The 15,064-nt window shown below is 50.1% G+C and overlaps 5 protein-coding genes across 5 annotated transcripts in view; 2 read left to right on the plus strand and 3 right to left on the minus strand.

Moving 5' to 3' along the window:
* Positions 1–230: 230 nt before the first annotated feature.
* On the minus strand, positions 231–4,008 carry UREG_00558 (uncharacterized protein; the record flags this gene model as incomplete). Its single annotated transcript, XM_002540998.1, has 3 exons — positions 231–1,776; positions 1,860–2,192; positions 2,312–4,008. The coding sequence occupies 3 exons, from the start codon at positions 4,006–4,008 to the stop codon at positions 231–233; spliced, it is 3,576 nt and encodes a 1,191-aa protein (XP_002541044.1).
* Positions 4,009–4,814: 806 nt separating this feature from the next.
* On the minus strand, positions 4,815–7,860 carry UREG_00559 (chromatin remodelling complex ATPase chain ISW1; the record flags this gene model as incomplete). Its single annotated transcript, XM_002540999.1, has 2 exons — positions 4,815–4,934; positions 4,996–7,860. 2 exons carry the CDS (start codon positions 7,858–7,860, stop codon positions 4,815–4,817), a joined length of 2,985 nt encoding a protein of 994 aa, XP_002541045.1.
* A 1,420-nt stretch (positions 7,861–9,280) lies between these two features.
* UREG_00560 (uncharacterized protein) lies at positions 9,281–10,081 on the plus strand (the record flags this gene model as incomplete). The annotated part of the gene is made up of 1 exon (XM_002541000.1): positions 9,281–10,081. The coding sequence occupies one exon, from the start codon at positions 9,281–9,283 to the stop codon at positions 10,079–10,081; it is 801 nt and encodes a 266-aa protein (XP_002541046.1).
* Positions 10,082–10,998: 917 nt separating this feature from the next.
* Positions 10,999–13,180, plus strand: UREG_00561 (uncharacterized protein; the record flags this gene model as incomplete). Its single annotated transcript, XM_002541001.1, has 5 exons — positions 10,999–11,042; positions 11,094–11,513; positions 11,585–12,785; positions 12,967–12,991; positions 13,128–13,180. The coding sequence occupies 5 exons, from the start codon at positions 10,999–11,001 to the stop codon at positions 13,178–13,180; spliced, it is 1,743 nt and encodes a 580-aa protein (XP_002541047.1).
* Positions 13,181–13,535: 355 nt separating this feature from the next.
* Positions 13,536–15,064, minus strand: part of UREG_00562 (uncharacterized protein) — a gene marked incomplete at both ends in the record, with an annotated part of 1,730 nt that continues 201 nt past the window's right edge. Inside the window, 3 exons of the mRNA XM_002541002.1 lie at positions 13,536–13,912; positions 13,975–14,774; positions 14,831–15,060. Coding sequence (XP_002541048.1) covers positions 13,536–13,912; positions 13,975–14,774; positions 14,831–15,060 — 1,407 coding nt within the window. The remainder of the gene's footprint in view (positions 13,913–13,974; positions 14,775–14,830; positions 15,061–15,064) is intronic.

A 15,064-nucleotide genomic window follows, 5' to 3' on the forward strand; every position in this document is an offset into this window, starting at 1 on the left:
GTGGCATAATCTGCAGAGAGGTGAGTAACTTCACACCGAACGTAGGGTATGGTAGCAGCTAACCTGCTGTACAAGTGTGCTGAAAATTGTGGTAAGCATGAAAATGGAAAATAGGGTATTCTGGAGTCCGGCGATGGACGTATTCTGCATATAGAAAGAGAATCCACTGGGATGTATGTCAGAATCCGAATCCATAGCTGGAAATTATAGCAGAGAGGGAGATGCAATGCTCACATGAAAACTCCTGCCATGAAACCTAGGAGAAGCTTCCCCCAGATATAAGACGGAGTCCTCCAATATTGTTGGAAAACACGAACAGTAACGTAATAGATCTGAGACCTAAAAGGCATCGCAAATTCGCTTGTCGGGCCTAATGAGTCTTGAGGCGACTCATCCTTCTCCTTTTCTGCATGGATGCGATCTATTTCCTCCTGGACCTTCCGTGCTTCTTCGCTTTGATTCCATATAGTCGGCCAGTCTTGCTCTGACTTGCCGCTTGGACCTGCTCCAACAACATTTAGCATGTATTCGGCAGGGTTATCATTAGGCCCGCAAGGCTCAGCGCCATTAGCTTCGAAGTAATCGAGAAGCGTGCGCGAACTCTCCCCGATATCACCAAAATACACAGTTTTGCCCCCTTTTGCTAGGAATAGCAATCGATCAAACTCCTGGAATAGGATAGCCGACGGCTGATGGATAGTCGACAGCACTGCCTGCCCGTTATCCGCAAGCTTTCGTAGAAACTTCACAATCGACCATGAGCTTTGCGAATCGAGGCCCGATGTAGGCTCGTCCAGAAACAGGAGAAGAGCCGGCTTAGCGGCGAGTTCAACGCCGATTGTGAGAAGCTTGCGCTGCTCTACATTGAGCCCTTCTCCGGGGTTTCCAACAACAGCCTCGCTGAAATCCCGCATGTTCAACATGTCAATGACGTCCTCAACGTATTCGTATTTCTCTGCCTTTGAAACGGATTGCGGTTGACGGAGCATTGCGGAAAAGCGAAGGGCTTCGCGAACTGTTGTCGTTTCCAAGTGAAGATCTTGTTGTTGAACATATCCTGTCTTTCGCTGGAAGGACATGTCTAAAGGCTTGCCATTCACGAGCATATCACCCGTAATAACGCCGGTAGTGGTTCGTTGAGCAAGTGCATCCAACAAGGTAGTTTTCCCTGCGCCTGAAACGCCCATCAAGGCAGTAAGGGTTCCGGGTCGTACCCAGCCGGAGACGTTGTCTAGGAGCCGTCTTGGTTCACCTTTGATGCGTATGTCGTACACAACATTTCTCCAAGTAAAAACGTCTTTCTGGGGAGGGATAACATTGACTGTTCCTTCGCCAGGGGTATCTTCAGGAGAAACATTTGAACTTTGCTGAAGCGCGCCAGTATCCTTTTCCTCATCCTGATGCTCGATAAGACTTTTGGGAGCATGCCCACGACGAAAGACCAGGTACTCGGCCGCAGATATACTGGAAAGATTGTACTCGGTTGCAAAGAGGTATATAGCGTAGAAGAAAAGCATGAACCCAAAGAGGATTCCCAAATTCCTCCATATGTGCGCATAGCTGTAACCGTAGCTTGACTCAACCCAACGATCTCCAGAAACAGTCCTTTCGCCAGGAACTGCGCCAGCCACGGCGCATTCGAAGTTATTTCCAGTTCCATACGGAGGCACAAGCGTAGAACAGTCGAATCGTCGACCATGTACTTCGTTAACCAGAATGGATTCAAACCCATAAGAAACTGGATTAATCCAGCTTATCCACTTGAACCAGGGGTGCCTATCGAAACGTTAGAAAACCACACATATGACAATTGCATGAACCAAGCGGTATGGAAAACCTGAGTGCTGTAATGCACGTACATATAAGATCGCTGGATCGTAAATCCCGTATATATAACTATAGCGAGGATCATGACTCCAGCAAATGCTAGAGCTTGGGAAATGGTCTTGGTAATAGCAGCGAGGGTGCGGAAAATGGCCGACATTGTCAACATCGTGATAAACGTGAAAAGGAAGAAGATGAAGAATTGGGACGGTTCCCTCCTTAGCCCGCCCAAGAAGTAGAGAATGATGTTGAATACTGTTGCTATGACGAACTTGATCGGGATATCAGAGACAACGCCGGCTAGTGCCTCTACATAAGCATGGTAGAAAGCAAAGCTGACATGTTTCGCAACAATCGGCCGTTGCAATCTATTAAGTGGTTAGAATTCGTAGCAGGACTAGGGATTGATTTGTGTTCTTACAAAGCCTGCAAATATTGATTAGCCAGAGTCCGATATTGGTATGAATCGATAACGGAAACAACTTACCCATTGATTTCGGTGATTGACATCAAGCCGTTCAGAAGAATAGCGAAAAACAAGATCGATCCTTTGGCGAAAAAGCTATCTGTGGTCTCGGGAGTTCCGTAAAAGATAGACCCGATGATCAACGACATCACAACCTGGCTAATAATAACTGCAATCGTGGACGCTTTGTCTCCCCATATACGCTGGTATGCGCGGACCATACAAAGCTGAAGCTGCATGAATATACTAATGGTATAGGGAGACTTCTTCGGGACATGCTTTGCCTGGGCTTGCTGGTGAGCTTCACGTTGTGCGGCCAACGTCTCGTCGACCTCGGGATGTTCAATCTCGCACTCTTCTATTTCGGTTTGTAGATCCTGAAACTGTTGGGATCGAAGCCAATATTGTTCGAATTCCGCTGCAGTCCGAGGCACCTTGCCTTCAAACCCTTCTCTGGGCCTTCGCTCTTCGGGATTGGTAACAGAGGTGAGAAAGTCACCTGTGGTCTGTCGTTGGGGGCAAAACCATCCCATATCCTCAAAGTACCTTTTCGCTGACTTGGCCGGGCCGAAATATATCTGTCGCCCTTCGTAGAGTACAATCGCCTTGTCGAAGAGATCATATATAGCTTGACTAGCTTGATAAATAGCAAGAAGCTGCGTCATTCCTGCAACATGGGACCCAACTTTCAGAGCACGAGTAAACTCAAGCGCTGTCGCTGCGTCGAGGCCTCTTGTAGAGTTATCCCAGCACACCACCTGCGAGCCAGCAAGGGACAATTCCGCAATGCTTACTCGTTTCCGTTCTCCTCCGCTCACGCCGCGAACGTAGTCATCGCCAACCTTGGTGTTCTTCGTATGGCTCAAGCCGTAGATGGTCATCACTACTTTGGTGACATGCTGCGCGAACACCTTTCTCGGAATGCCCATAGGTCTAACCGACGGAGTTCGTGCTGCAGCTGCGAATTCAAGGGTCTGGCCCACCGTCAAATGCGGGAAATGTTTCTCATCTTCTGCACTGTACGTTGCCTCGCCGCGGAACTCCTTGTTGAAAATCTCCTGAGGCACTCCGTTGTAATGGATCACAGAATCCTCCGACTTCTCGAGCCCTTGCAGCTCCCCACTGAGAGATTTGAGCAATGTGGAACATCCACTGCCCGGTCGACCCAGCACGATCAGCAATTCACCTGCATGTAAACACCCGTTGAAGTTCCTCAAGATTACTTTCTGTGACTTCCTGCCAAAATATTCCCGTAATCGGAACGGCGCCAACAGCGGGGAGAGGACGTTGTTTTGGTAGTGCATGGCAGCCCCTGAGCCAGACACGCTGAGGTTCTTGAAGACGACGCCCGTCCGCGTATGCTTGATGCCCTCTTCTTCTATCAGTCTCATAAACATCCGCGCCCATTTGTAGAAATCGAATTCTGGACTGGTGGGATCCAGAACCGGATCTCCAACCTGGATGCCCGCCAAAGTATCACGACGCTGCAGCTGTGTGCCATCGCCAGCTTGCCGAGTGGATGTCCGCGAAAGCACAGCCGCAATTTGGGCGTTTTCACTTCCATCATCAGACGAAGAGAACGTCCTCACTGCCTCGTAAACAGGGCCATCGTCGTCGGAGAGATCGGTCGAGGACTCTGTTGCACGAGGCCCGCGACGGTGATTCTCAGGTTTATGGCCGGCGGAGGGAGTATCGGAAGGAGGAGACGTAGGGCTCATTGCAAGTGGATGTGTAGATGGGACAGTCCCTTCAGCAGCATTCCCACCAAAACCGTCTGTGAGGTTCACTCAAATTATAGGTCTGCCGAGAATTCTCCAAAGTTTCACTGCTGCCCGGGACTCGAGATTTTGAGTTACTGGAAGTCTGGCCATTCCCGTCCGTTTCGGGGAGGTCTTGTTATATTAAAGTCCAGTGATTTCCCTGGATCGCAAGTCGTCATTGCGGCCACGAACTCTGTATATTCGAGGAAATTCGTCACACTCCACAGCCGCTAGTTAAGCCTCGCAAAGGTATCCAAGACGGGCCGGACGAGCAAGCCGTAGCTTGTGTTGGATGCACAACTGGCATCTGTTGCACAAGTCTCCAGGCTCGTTGGGATCCGTAGTTGTGAAGTCAATCCGGATTTGCAAGATCGACAGCATCACCAACCACAGCTGCAGGCTGAGAGATTTAGGTTATGGTTGACCCATATTAATAGCATCATCGCTGGAGAACTCTCGCCACGCTGGATGAGCCGGGCGTCGGGACGACGGGACGAGTTTGCGCCGTCCCTGCTGAGCGGAATCTTCAGGAGCAGCTTCAAGTCGGATTCGGGAGTCATTTCAATTATTTCCTGTGAATAAATGTATGTATATAATAGAAACACTTGCCACCCTCACAACCCCAAGCAGGCCGGGATAATACTCTTTTACCGCTTTGCATTCGATATTGTATTGACAAAGGAACGCCGCAAAATGACCAACTAACCCGTCACAAAAATTTTCCAAAAAACGCCTGTAGCAACCCCAACTGCATGCAGGCCATTTTATTTCTTTCTACCTTTTGATTTGGTCGTTGCTGTAGTGGATGACACGCTCGCCGCCCTTGAGGTCGCAGCTGATGTTGCTTTGCTGCCGCTGGATTGTACAGCTTTGAGCTTCTTGTTCTACAGTGAGAAGACAAGTTAGTTTATCAATCATTATTTCAAACCGGACCTACAAGCTTACCACTGCGCCATTCTTCGACTTTTTCTTCACGGGGCCGTCCATTTCGCCGTTCTCGAGCTCCTCATCGCGGTCCCGACCCCGTCCTTTACCAGTATCGCCATTGGCAGCCTTCCCATCAGTTTCAAATTCTTTGGCGACCGTATTCAGCAGGGTAGTGCACCTGCGGCTGATTTCAACCGGTGTGCGGCTCAAAAAGAACCAATCGAACCGGAAAAGAGGGCTCTCTCTAATCTCTTCACGGATCTTCTCATAAAGGCCCTCGCCGTCCACACCGTGTTTATCCAGCATAACAAGCAAAAATCGGTCTTCCTCCTCTGTATAAACTTTCTTGTTCGTAGTTGACACATTGTAGTTGATCTTGAGTTGCTGAAGCGGGACTCGATACTGCTCCATTTTCTTGCGAAGTAGTTTGCGTTGGTGATTCATCTTGCGCACCTTCTCTTCACCCTGTTCAATGGATCGCAAATACTTGGGATACTCCTGGAGTTCTGTATACCGTTTCCAGAAAACTTTGGCATATTCTTTTATCTCTTCGGGAGTTTTGCTATCGACTTCTGTGGAAATACCCTGGTAATCTGTTCTGCCAAATTTGGCAGATCCATTGATGAACTGCTGGAAATCACGGCGGTTCCAGTTGGCAAATCCTTGCTCAGATAGCTTCTCTTTCTCCGCTTTCTCTTCTTCTGTGAGAGGAACTGCATTATCGATTTCTTGCTGCTCAAGTTCCCGTTCGGCTTCTCTATCGCTCAGATCTTCTTCTGTGCCCTCCGGGAGAACAGCCTTGTATCCAATCTCCTTGTGAAAATAAGCAGTTTCCTTGTCCTGCAGTTCTCGAAGTTTGGATGGGAAGAATTGCCAATCGTGCACAGCAATCTGTTTCGGAGCTCTCGGTACTTTTGGCTTAGTGTCAGCTGTCCGACCCCCAGTGGGTATTGTTTGCCTATAGTAATTATCAATAGAGTACGATTGCTCCTTTCGTTCGCGTTTGGCCGGATTAATCCAGTTGAGGCCAATATCTTTCTTGCGATTAGTGAAATCTTCTCCATTCCATTCGTATGCGTTGTCAGATGTAAATTTCTGGAGATCATCAATGCCAAGTTTCTCGTACTTCTTGTTGAGCTCGGCGGTCCTCTCTTCGCCCTTTTTCAGGATCTGGTCGATATCGTCTTCAGAGAGTTCTTTCCCCCCGCCCAGGGTACCAGTAGCGCCGGAACTGCTAAAAACGCTAGCTGCACCGTGCTGGATCATATTGAGAAGTTCATCCTTCGAAGCCGCGTTCTTTGTTTGCTGCTGAGCACGGCCTTGTTGGATAACTAGTTGATCTAACCTAAGTTTTTGTGCAGCTCGCTCCAGCACCTTTTCTTCAATCGCGTTCTCTGTAACGAATCTGAAAACCACGACTTGTTTTGTTTGGCCGATGCGATGTGCTCTGTCCATAGCCTGCAAATCAGCTTGTGGGTTCCAGTCACTGTCGTAAAGTATGACGATATCGGCCGTGGTGAGGTTGATTCCCAAACCACCGGCTCTCGTCGTCAGTAAGAATACAAATTTCTCCGAGCCTGGCCGGTTATACTCGTCAATTGCCGCAATACGATCCTCGTGGGCTGTTGACCCGTCGATTCGGCAGTAGGCATGTTCCCTGAAGACACAGTAATCTTCCAGGATATCGAGGACACGGCTCATTTGGGAAAATATCAAGACTCTGCTACCTTGAACTTTTAGCCGTTTTAATAGTTTATCGAGAATAACCATCTTCCCAGCGTTGTCGACCAAGTGTTCGTCGGTTGTATATGGCGGACCAGGCTCCGCACCTTCAAAAAGGTACGGGTGGTTGCAGCATTTACGAAGCTGCATGACAATGTTCAAAAGCCTCGTTTTCGATTCTCGCTTGCCTTGTGCACCGTTTACGGCATCGATGTCTTTTTCCAAGATCTTCTGGTACCATTTAACTTGCATCTCTGACATGCCAATGTAGAGATTGACTTCTTTCTTGGGGAGCAAGCTCTTCTCAACATCGGCTTTCACTCGTCGCAGTAAGAATGGCCGTAAAACCCGATGAAGTTGTGAAACAACCGTGTCCTGGTCAGCCTCTTGATTGGAGAACCATTGATCGAATGCCTCAGAATCACCGAAAACATCGGGCAAAAGGAAGTTGAGCAGGGCCCAAAGTTCATGTAGATTGTTCTGGAGCGGAGTGCCGGTAATGAGCAGCCGATTTCGCGAGTTGAATAGGCGGATGATTTGAGCGAGGGACGATTCCTCATTTTTGATACGATGAGCCTCATCCACAATAATGTACTCCCAGGCAAACTTTTTCAGGTGGGATTTTTCCCGGAGAACCATTTCATAACTGGTGATGCATACGTCAAACTTTTCGTCAATGAGGCGGTCGTTGATAAGTTGATGGCGTTCTTCCTTTGCACCCTGAAGGACGAGGACATTAACTTCCGGTGTCCATTTTGAGAACTCTCTGTTCCAGTTGTCCAAAGTCGACTTGGGAACTGTAACCAAGTGGGGACCCGTAATGCCGCAGACATGTCTTAAGTACCCCAGGAAGGATATTGTTTGCAACGTTTTGCCGAGACCCATTTCATCGGCGAGGATTCCCGAAATGCCATTTTCATGCAGCGAGATCAGCCAGTTAAGGCCAGCAACTTGGTAATCTCGCATCTGGCCGCCCTTGATGAACGCGGGGGACTCCCGAAACACCGTCTCCGCGGGTCCTCCTTGCTTTTCGTCTTTTAAGAGCTCCGCATCTTCTTCCTGCTCAGTCCGTCGGCGACGGTCCCCACTGGCACCGCCTTTACGCATCAGACTTTTCTTCTTTTGTGTTTCGTTCTCATTCTGACGATCAATCTCTGACATGATTTCCTTGATTCGTGGGTTGGGGTTGGTATCTATGAAGTGGCGAAACAAGTCTGTAAGACCAAGCAAGTAGCGGAACCTTCGAATCGAGTCATCCTCTTGTTGGCAGAGATAAGTCAGTCATACACGCTTATAGTCAGCCTCAATTCCTCGGCGTCGCACCTTTGACTCGTCGAGACGGCCGTGTTTCTTGCCCAACACTGATTTGCGGAGTTGAAAGGCCTCCGATCTGCGTTTGCGGCCATCAAACGGAGCCGCATCGCCAGCAACGCTACTCGCCGTGGTGTTGGGGTGTGTGTCCCGAATCCTATCAAAGTTAGTCGGTCCACTATTGCGGATATTGAAATACGAGATTGTCGAAAAGCCAGGATGTATGCTTTACCGTGTAATCGGGCGTGTCTTGATAATCCTGCAATGCTCAGAGTTAGTATCGATCCCGAACAATATAAACCGAGTAGTAAATATCAGGGCTAGCGCAAATTCGCGAACTGGACCGGGGACAAGCATACCGTCATAACTTGATCGGCGCGGTCTCCCGCAGCATTCGTCGACGGACCTCCACTGGGTTGGGCCGTAGGGGCATCCCCTACCAACGAATCCTCAACGCCAGGCGAGGAAGCCATGGGAACAGGTAACCAGGGTTTGGTCTATGGCCAGTGACTCGAGAGAAAACGCGTAAAAGCGGCCTGCAGATATCTATACGAAGCTCAGAATTGCCGCAACGGAATCAGAATGGAAGTTCGGGCAAGCTGTGGTGGATAGAGCCGGTCGTGGGTGGAGGAGCATGGCCAGGTTGACGGGCGAGAAGGCGAAAGGGTGAGAGAAGAATCGAGTGCTGGGGGCATGTCCCAAAGAGAGCAAACGCGCGGGAAGCCCAGCTCATGTAAGCTTCGGCCGGATTGGGACGCGCTGATTGGCTGGATTGAAGTGACTAAGCAGGCTTGGCAAGAATGATGTCGGACTGGAATAATAATCTTCCATTGCGTATTGATACCGTAACGACAAAGATCTGTTACTGTGGAAACCAAACACGCAATACGATTCGATACGAATGACTCAGCAGTGGCTTGACCTTTTGGCTGTTGAGCGAGTGCAACTTGAGTGGATTTCGAAGTTGCATCGCTTCGATCATTTGGCCCTGTGCTGTGTGTTGGTCTCCAGGCTGCGTGAGAGAGATTGTGACTGTCGTTTATTGCAGCAGTCGACAGAGCATTTCGGCCCTTCATCTACCTTGCCATTTATAATTCAAATTTTTGCCGTTGTCATACAAACTTGGAACACCCCACTTCTCGTTCCCTTCCTTCACGGCCAGCAATAGCTTTTCTAACCTGCCGCAACCAACGGAACACCTTCCACTTGGACGTCGGCCACAGAGAGTCGAACCACCGGTCTTTGTTGTCAGCTCATATACTGCTCCGTCATGGACTCGATGCGGTCGCTAAACAGCTCCTTGCCTTCGAACTCAGCACCACAGCCTCCCGAGGTCCTCCTGCAGGCGTTCAAAGCCGCCGCTCTCTCCGTCACAAACCTTTACAAAAGTGCCGTTTCCGATCAAACACAGCTACGGAACCTCGGGTATCAGGATGCTTTGGAAGACCTGCGGGCATTTCTCGACAAGGAAAGAATAGGACTGAGTGATGGGGAGGGATCCAGAATCCGGAACTGGATAGCGGACCGGATTGATGGCACAGGAGTGGCCGGAAATGACAGTGACGATGAAAGATTGGATTCAGAAAAACGAAACCGAAGCACCTCGCCCAATGCTGTACGAAAAGAGCCCTCAGAGCCGAATCGACACTCCCGATCAGCATCTCCCCCCCGCACTGAGCATGCTGCTCAACCTCTACCCCCTTCTTCAAATGAACCAGCCGTTTTTGCTCGCCCTGCCATGTTTACGTTCACTGCCGGTCCCCAGTTTCCGTCCCCGCCAGAAGAGGACTCTGATATGCGAACACCTGACGCCCCGATTACGATGCAAAGCGAACCTCAAGTGAACCATCCGCACTTGACACCCTCTTCAGTCCGCCTTGAGGTCGTTCCCCGCGCACCTCGCACCCCTCACCGCAGCAACTCCCGACACAACGGCCGTTCATCGACACGAGATTCCGCAGCAACCATCGGATCGAAGCGAAAATTCCACTTCAACGATTTCTTCGACATTTCGAATATAGGGAATGGGAAAGATGCTTTTGGGGGAGGCAAGCGTGGACGGTTTATATAGCAGGACATTCGATTGCTTTTGACAATAGATGGGAAACATTGCTAGATCGGTTGCGGTCATGATGCATACTCGCGCGCATTCTCTGGAGTTTCTGTCTCCTTTTCTGATGAGCATTTTTGGCATTCCTAGTATACACACCTCGCGGTAGATAAATTCCAACATGATACCCACGGGCCATGAGTCTTAGATCTAAATAATTACCATTGCAAATATAACGCCGTGCTTTCCGGATAAGAATAGCAGCATTCTTCAGGTATTCGAGGTAGAGGGCCCTAATTCATAAACCGCCAAACCCCAAGTCCCACCAACGTCGCTGAGATTGTCACCACCCCAAGCCGTCTCGACCCCATTCTGTATTTCGACCCGCTCTTCAGAATGGCCGCTTCTTGCTGTCGTAGATTTCTCATTCCCGTGATGTAGCTGTAGCCTCCGAGGACGCCGAATGCCGCGCTGCCTATCATCCAAGGATTCGACTCAGTTTCCAAGGCCGGTTTCGATTCGGCGAAGGGCTGGTCGGAGGAGGGACTTACCCAGAAGCCGGCACGCCAAACAGTCGTCCTGGTATTTATCTTTGTCGATCATGCTTTTGATTTCTTTGGGATTTATGTCCCATGGGGTGTCGTCGATGCGACCCATCGCGGTTCCGCTAAAGGACGGAACGGTGGTTGTGACGGTGAATATAGGTATTTCTATAGGACATAATTAGCAAACTACCCAGTCACCCAGAGATAACTCAGCCGTACTCACGAATATTCCCGGGCGTGCAGCAGAAACAGAGTGTTCTGAGAATTGAAGATTTGCGGCCAAACAAACTTCCGATGACCTCAAGGCGGAACGATCCGTGCGATAATTTATCTAGTTAGTTATAGCCGTCAGAAACGAACAACTCCTCTCAGGAATACCATGCAGTTGTCACGATGACCAATTCAATAGAAGCTCTGTATATCTACGACGACCTCAAGTATGTACAGCAAAGCACTCTTGGATCGCCCTCACTAACAGCCCAAACCAGCACTCCCATTCTCGAACACACCTACCGCTCCCGCCCACCGTCCGCGAAAGCGCTCCTCTCGCTCTTCCTCGAACACCCCCCGCCGCGGCCATCGGTGATATATCTCCCCACTGCGACTCCCCCCGTCACTGTTTTTTCTATATTACACGCGAACCTGCTCTTTCTTGTGCCCAGCAGCACCGAAACCGAGCCCCTCCAAGTCCTTGAGTTCCTCCACCGCGTTGTCGATGTTCTCGAAGAATTCGTCGGGGCGCCGTTACTGGCAAGCAAAATCCAGAGTAACTACGATGTAGTGGGCCAGTTACTGAGTGAAATGTGCGATGCCGGCATAGTGTGCAACACGGAGCCAAATGCACTACAGGAGGTGGTGGAGGTGCCTGGCTGGATGAACAAGTTTCTGAGCGGCGTGGGACTACCAGGGTGAGTAGATGACATCCTGTAACTACCATCTTTTGTCTGTTCTGCTGGCTAAGTTCGTCTTGAAAAACCAGTTCATCTCCCTCCCTTGGACCTTCGAACCCTGGAAAGTCCTCCTTGAATACCATGCCTCCACCCAACGGCTTATCGGCCGCAGGACCCGCCATTCCCTGGCGCCGGCAAGGCGTTCGTCACACTTCAAACGAGTTGTACGTCGATATCGTTGAGTCACTGCACGTCACCATTGCACCGTCAGGGCGCGCGCTCTCCGCCATCGCCAACGGGACCATAGCCTTCACCTCCAAGATTTCCGGTGTTCCCAATCTCCTGCTTTCACTAACTGCACCAGGCGGACAGAAGAGTCTAGCGCATAAGCTTGAACTTCCTGTCTTTCATCCCTGCGTACGGCTGGCCCGATGGCGCGAGAGACCGGGGGAACTCAGTTTTGTGCCGCCAGATGGGCGGTTCATCCTCGCCGGCTACGAGGTAGATTTACTCCCTATAGACCCCGATCTAGACGAACCACCGGCACACATGGAGAAACTTTTCCTCCCAGCAACTGTTTCACTTCAAAAGTCTCTTGGACCCAACGGCTTAGACTTTGAAATCCGACTTACCCTAAATACAAACTTCCCAGGCACGCACTTCTCGTCGCGGGGCGGCGGCGGGTCCAACCGCGGATCCGGCACCTCCACGCCATCGTTCCTGGGTAATATTGGCGGCGGGAGCTCCTCTTCCTCTCCTAGCTTAGACGACTTGGTCGTCACCGTGCCCATTCCCCCCTCGGTCAGGTACATCACAGATATCCAAGCTAGTCGGGGAGAAGCGAACTTCATGCCCGGCAACGAATTCCTAGAATGGCGCATCCCAACATCCTCTCGCGATGCAGGAAACATTTCAGGCACCGCGGTCCTGCGATGCACCGTCGTCGGACCCCCCGACGCTGAGCATCCAAAAGAAGAACCCGTCGAGGAAGAACACGGATACGACGGAAATGCGTCTTCCCGAGCCCGTGTCAACCCTCTCCAGAGCTACTACGATGAAGATACTCTAACATCCGAGCGCCGACAACAGCTTCCATCGGAACGCAATAAACCAAAATCCCGCAAACCGCAGTCTAATTCTCTCCTTATGCCCAATTCCGTGTCTGTCTCCTTTTCCGTGCGTGGATGGCTCCCTAGTGGGATTCGTGTTGATGGCTTAGTTGTTGATTCGCGACGGAGTCGAGGCTTGGGTGAAGGCGTGAAACCGTACAAAGGAGTGAAATATATCTGCGTTAGTCGGAGGGGGGTGGAGAGGAGGTGTTGAAATTTTGGATTTTAGCATTTAGAAGCATACATAGGTGACTAGAGAGCATTGACGGTAACTGAAACCGGCATCGAATGAAATCATAAGTTGAAAAGCTGAACATCCAAAATCGTCCCAAGGCACAAATTATACTAATGAATATACATAGGAAATGAAAAGCGCAATAACAGACTGTAAGGCGAGCCTCCAAAGAAAGGATTAAGGAGTGATAAAAGTAGAATGTATGTACAAGTCGTATGAACCACGCTGAATCAATCCCCCTTTGCCCAGGCCTTCGGAAAGAGCTGGGGACTGTGACTTCATTCACAGTTTCGATGCCCGCTTGGCGTATTGCTGAAGACCGTATGCAACTATTTGCCTGATTAGAAACGGAGTAGTGAAAAGAAGTTTTCTGTATATCGAAAAGAACCACTGTATCGATTGAGGTATCAAACGAGATGGAGCAGAGCCAAAGTAATAAATCCCCAAACATGGAGTGGAAATAGTTAGGATAAGACGTCAAAATATTATAAACTTGTCCAAAAGATGGGTATTCAGAAAGAGGACGAAATATGCAAGAAAAAGCGAATCACGAAGGAAGAGTATCAAGGCTTTGAATCTGCAGGAATGGAGAACGGTTGGCAAATGGCAGACAATATGGAGGTATAGAAATCAGACGTAAGGAGTAGTATAGCAAAAAGGCAAAGGAATACGGAAAGGAGGCAAAAAGGGTCAGTACTAACCAAGGGCAACGGCGGCGCTCCTTGCAGCGCCCGCTTTGTTTGGTCCACCGCCCAGCGTAACAACCCAAACTAACCAGCCCAAAACACCAAGCTTCTCTCTGCCGTCGCGGTCAAAGTTGGGCTTCATGAGCCCGACTCCGAGGAACTTGCTCAGTTTGCCGGCGTACGGCGGGTAGCGGATGGCCAAGGCCTTCTCTACCCAGCTGGGCGTGGTGGTGATGGAGCGACGGTGCACAAAGGCTTCGAAGCTGCTGCGTCCGTGGTAGCAGCCTGTTCCACTCTCGCCCACTCCGCCAAACGGTAATGTTGGAATGCTGATGTGCATGTACGAGTCGTTGACGGAAGCATTTCCAGACCGGACGGCAGTAAGGACTGGATGGGTAGATGTTAGTTCAACTTTGTGGAATACGCATTAATAGACATCCAAAGCATACCTTTCTCAGCCTCTTGCTTTGTTCCAAAAGGATAAAGACTCAGCGGGGTTCCATCGAGATCATTAGCGATTCTGATGGCCTCGTCCAAGTTTTCGACTGGTAAAATGGGGATTATCGGGCCAAAGCTCTCTTCCGCAATGAGAGAATCGTCAACAGAGTCAACCTGTACCACAGTAGGCTCAATGAATTTCTCTTGTTCATCCATAGCCCCTCCGAGGAGAATCTTGCCATTGCTATTGTCGATCATGGCTTTGATGCGGCGAAATGAGGGTTCATTGATGATCCGGGCGTAATCAGGGGACTCCTTGGGGCCCTTGGGATAATATTCCTTTAACGCTTTGGCAAACTCCTCGACTAGCCTTGGAACAACCTCCTTATCGGCAAGGATATAGTTCTGCGATGTGCAGACCTGACCGGCATTCATGGTCTTACCCCACAGCAAACGTCGCGCTGCCAGTCTGAGATCCGCATTCTTGGTGATGAAAGCAGGGTTGCGGCCACCGAGCTCCAGCAGGACGGGCGTCAGATTTGGAGCAGCGGCTTGGGCAATCACGCGGCCTACCCTGCTGCTGCCAGTGAAGAATATCTTATCCCACTTCTGAGCAAGCAGAGCTTTGGTTTCTTCAACGCCGCCCTGGGTGATGGTCACGAATGCTGGGTCAAAGGCAGCTTCGACTATCTCTTGCATCACAGCAGCGGAGTTGGAGGAGCTCTCGCTTGGCTTGATCATCACAGTATTTCCGCCGGCAATGGCGCCAATGACAGGCCCAAGAGTCAGCAAAAAGGGGAAGTTGAACGCGCTGAGAGATGTGTGTTAGTTCTGATAGGAGGACCGCCTCTGGAGGAGCGAACACACCCAATGACCAAAACACAACCCAATGGATCTTTTCTAATCGTGGGCTTCATCAGGGAATAGGTGAGATCGATGTCAGGGGCCTTCTCGTCCTTTGCCCATTTTGGTAGATTTTTGGTTGTAAAAATGATATCATTTTCCAGAGCGGTAATTTCAGCTAGGTAGCACTCATATTCGCTTTGTTCAAGTCTCGCCTGAGAGCTTCCTTGATCTGAGGCTCGCGGTCCTTGATGCTGC

Source organism: Uncinocarpus reesii, genomic scaffold (assembly GCF_000003515.1).
Source record: "Uncinocarpus reesii 1704 scaffold_1 genomic scaffold, whole genome shotgun sequence".
In the NCBI taxonomy this organism is placed as follows: domain Eukaryota; kingdom Fungi; phylum Ascomycota; class Eurotiomycetes; order Onygenales; family Onygenaceae; genus Uncinocarpus; species Uncinocarpus reesii.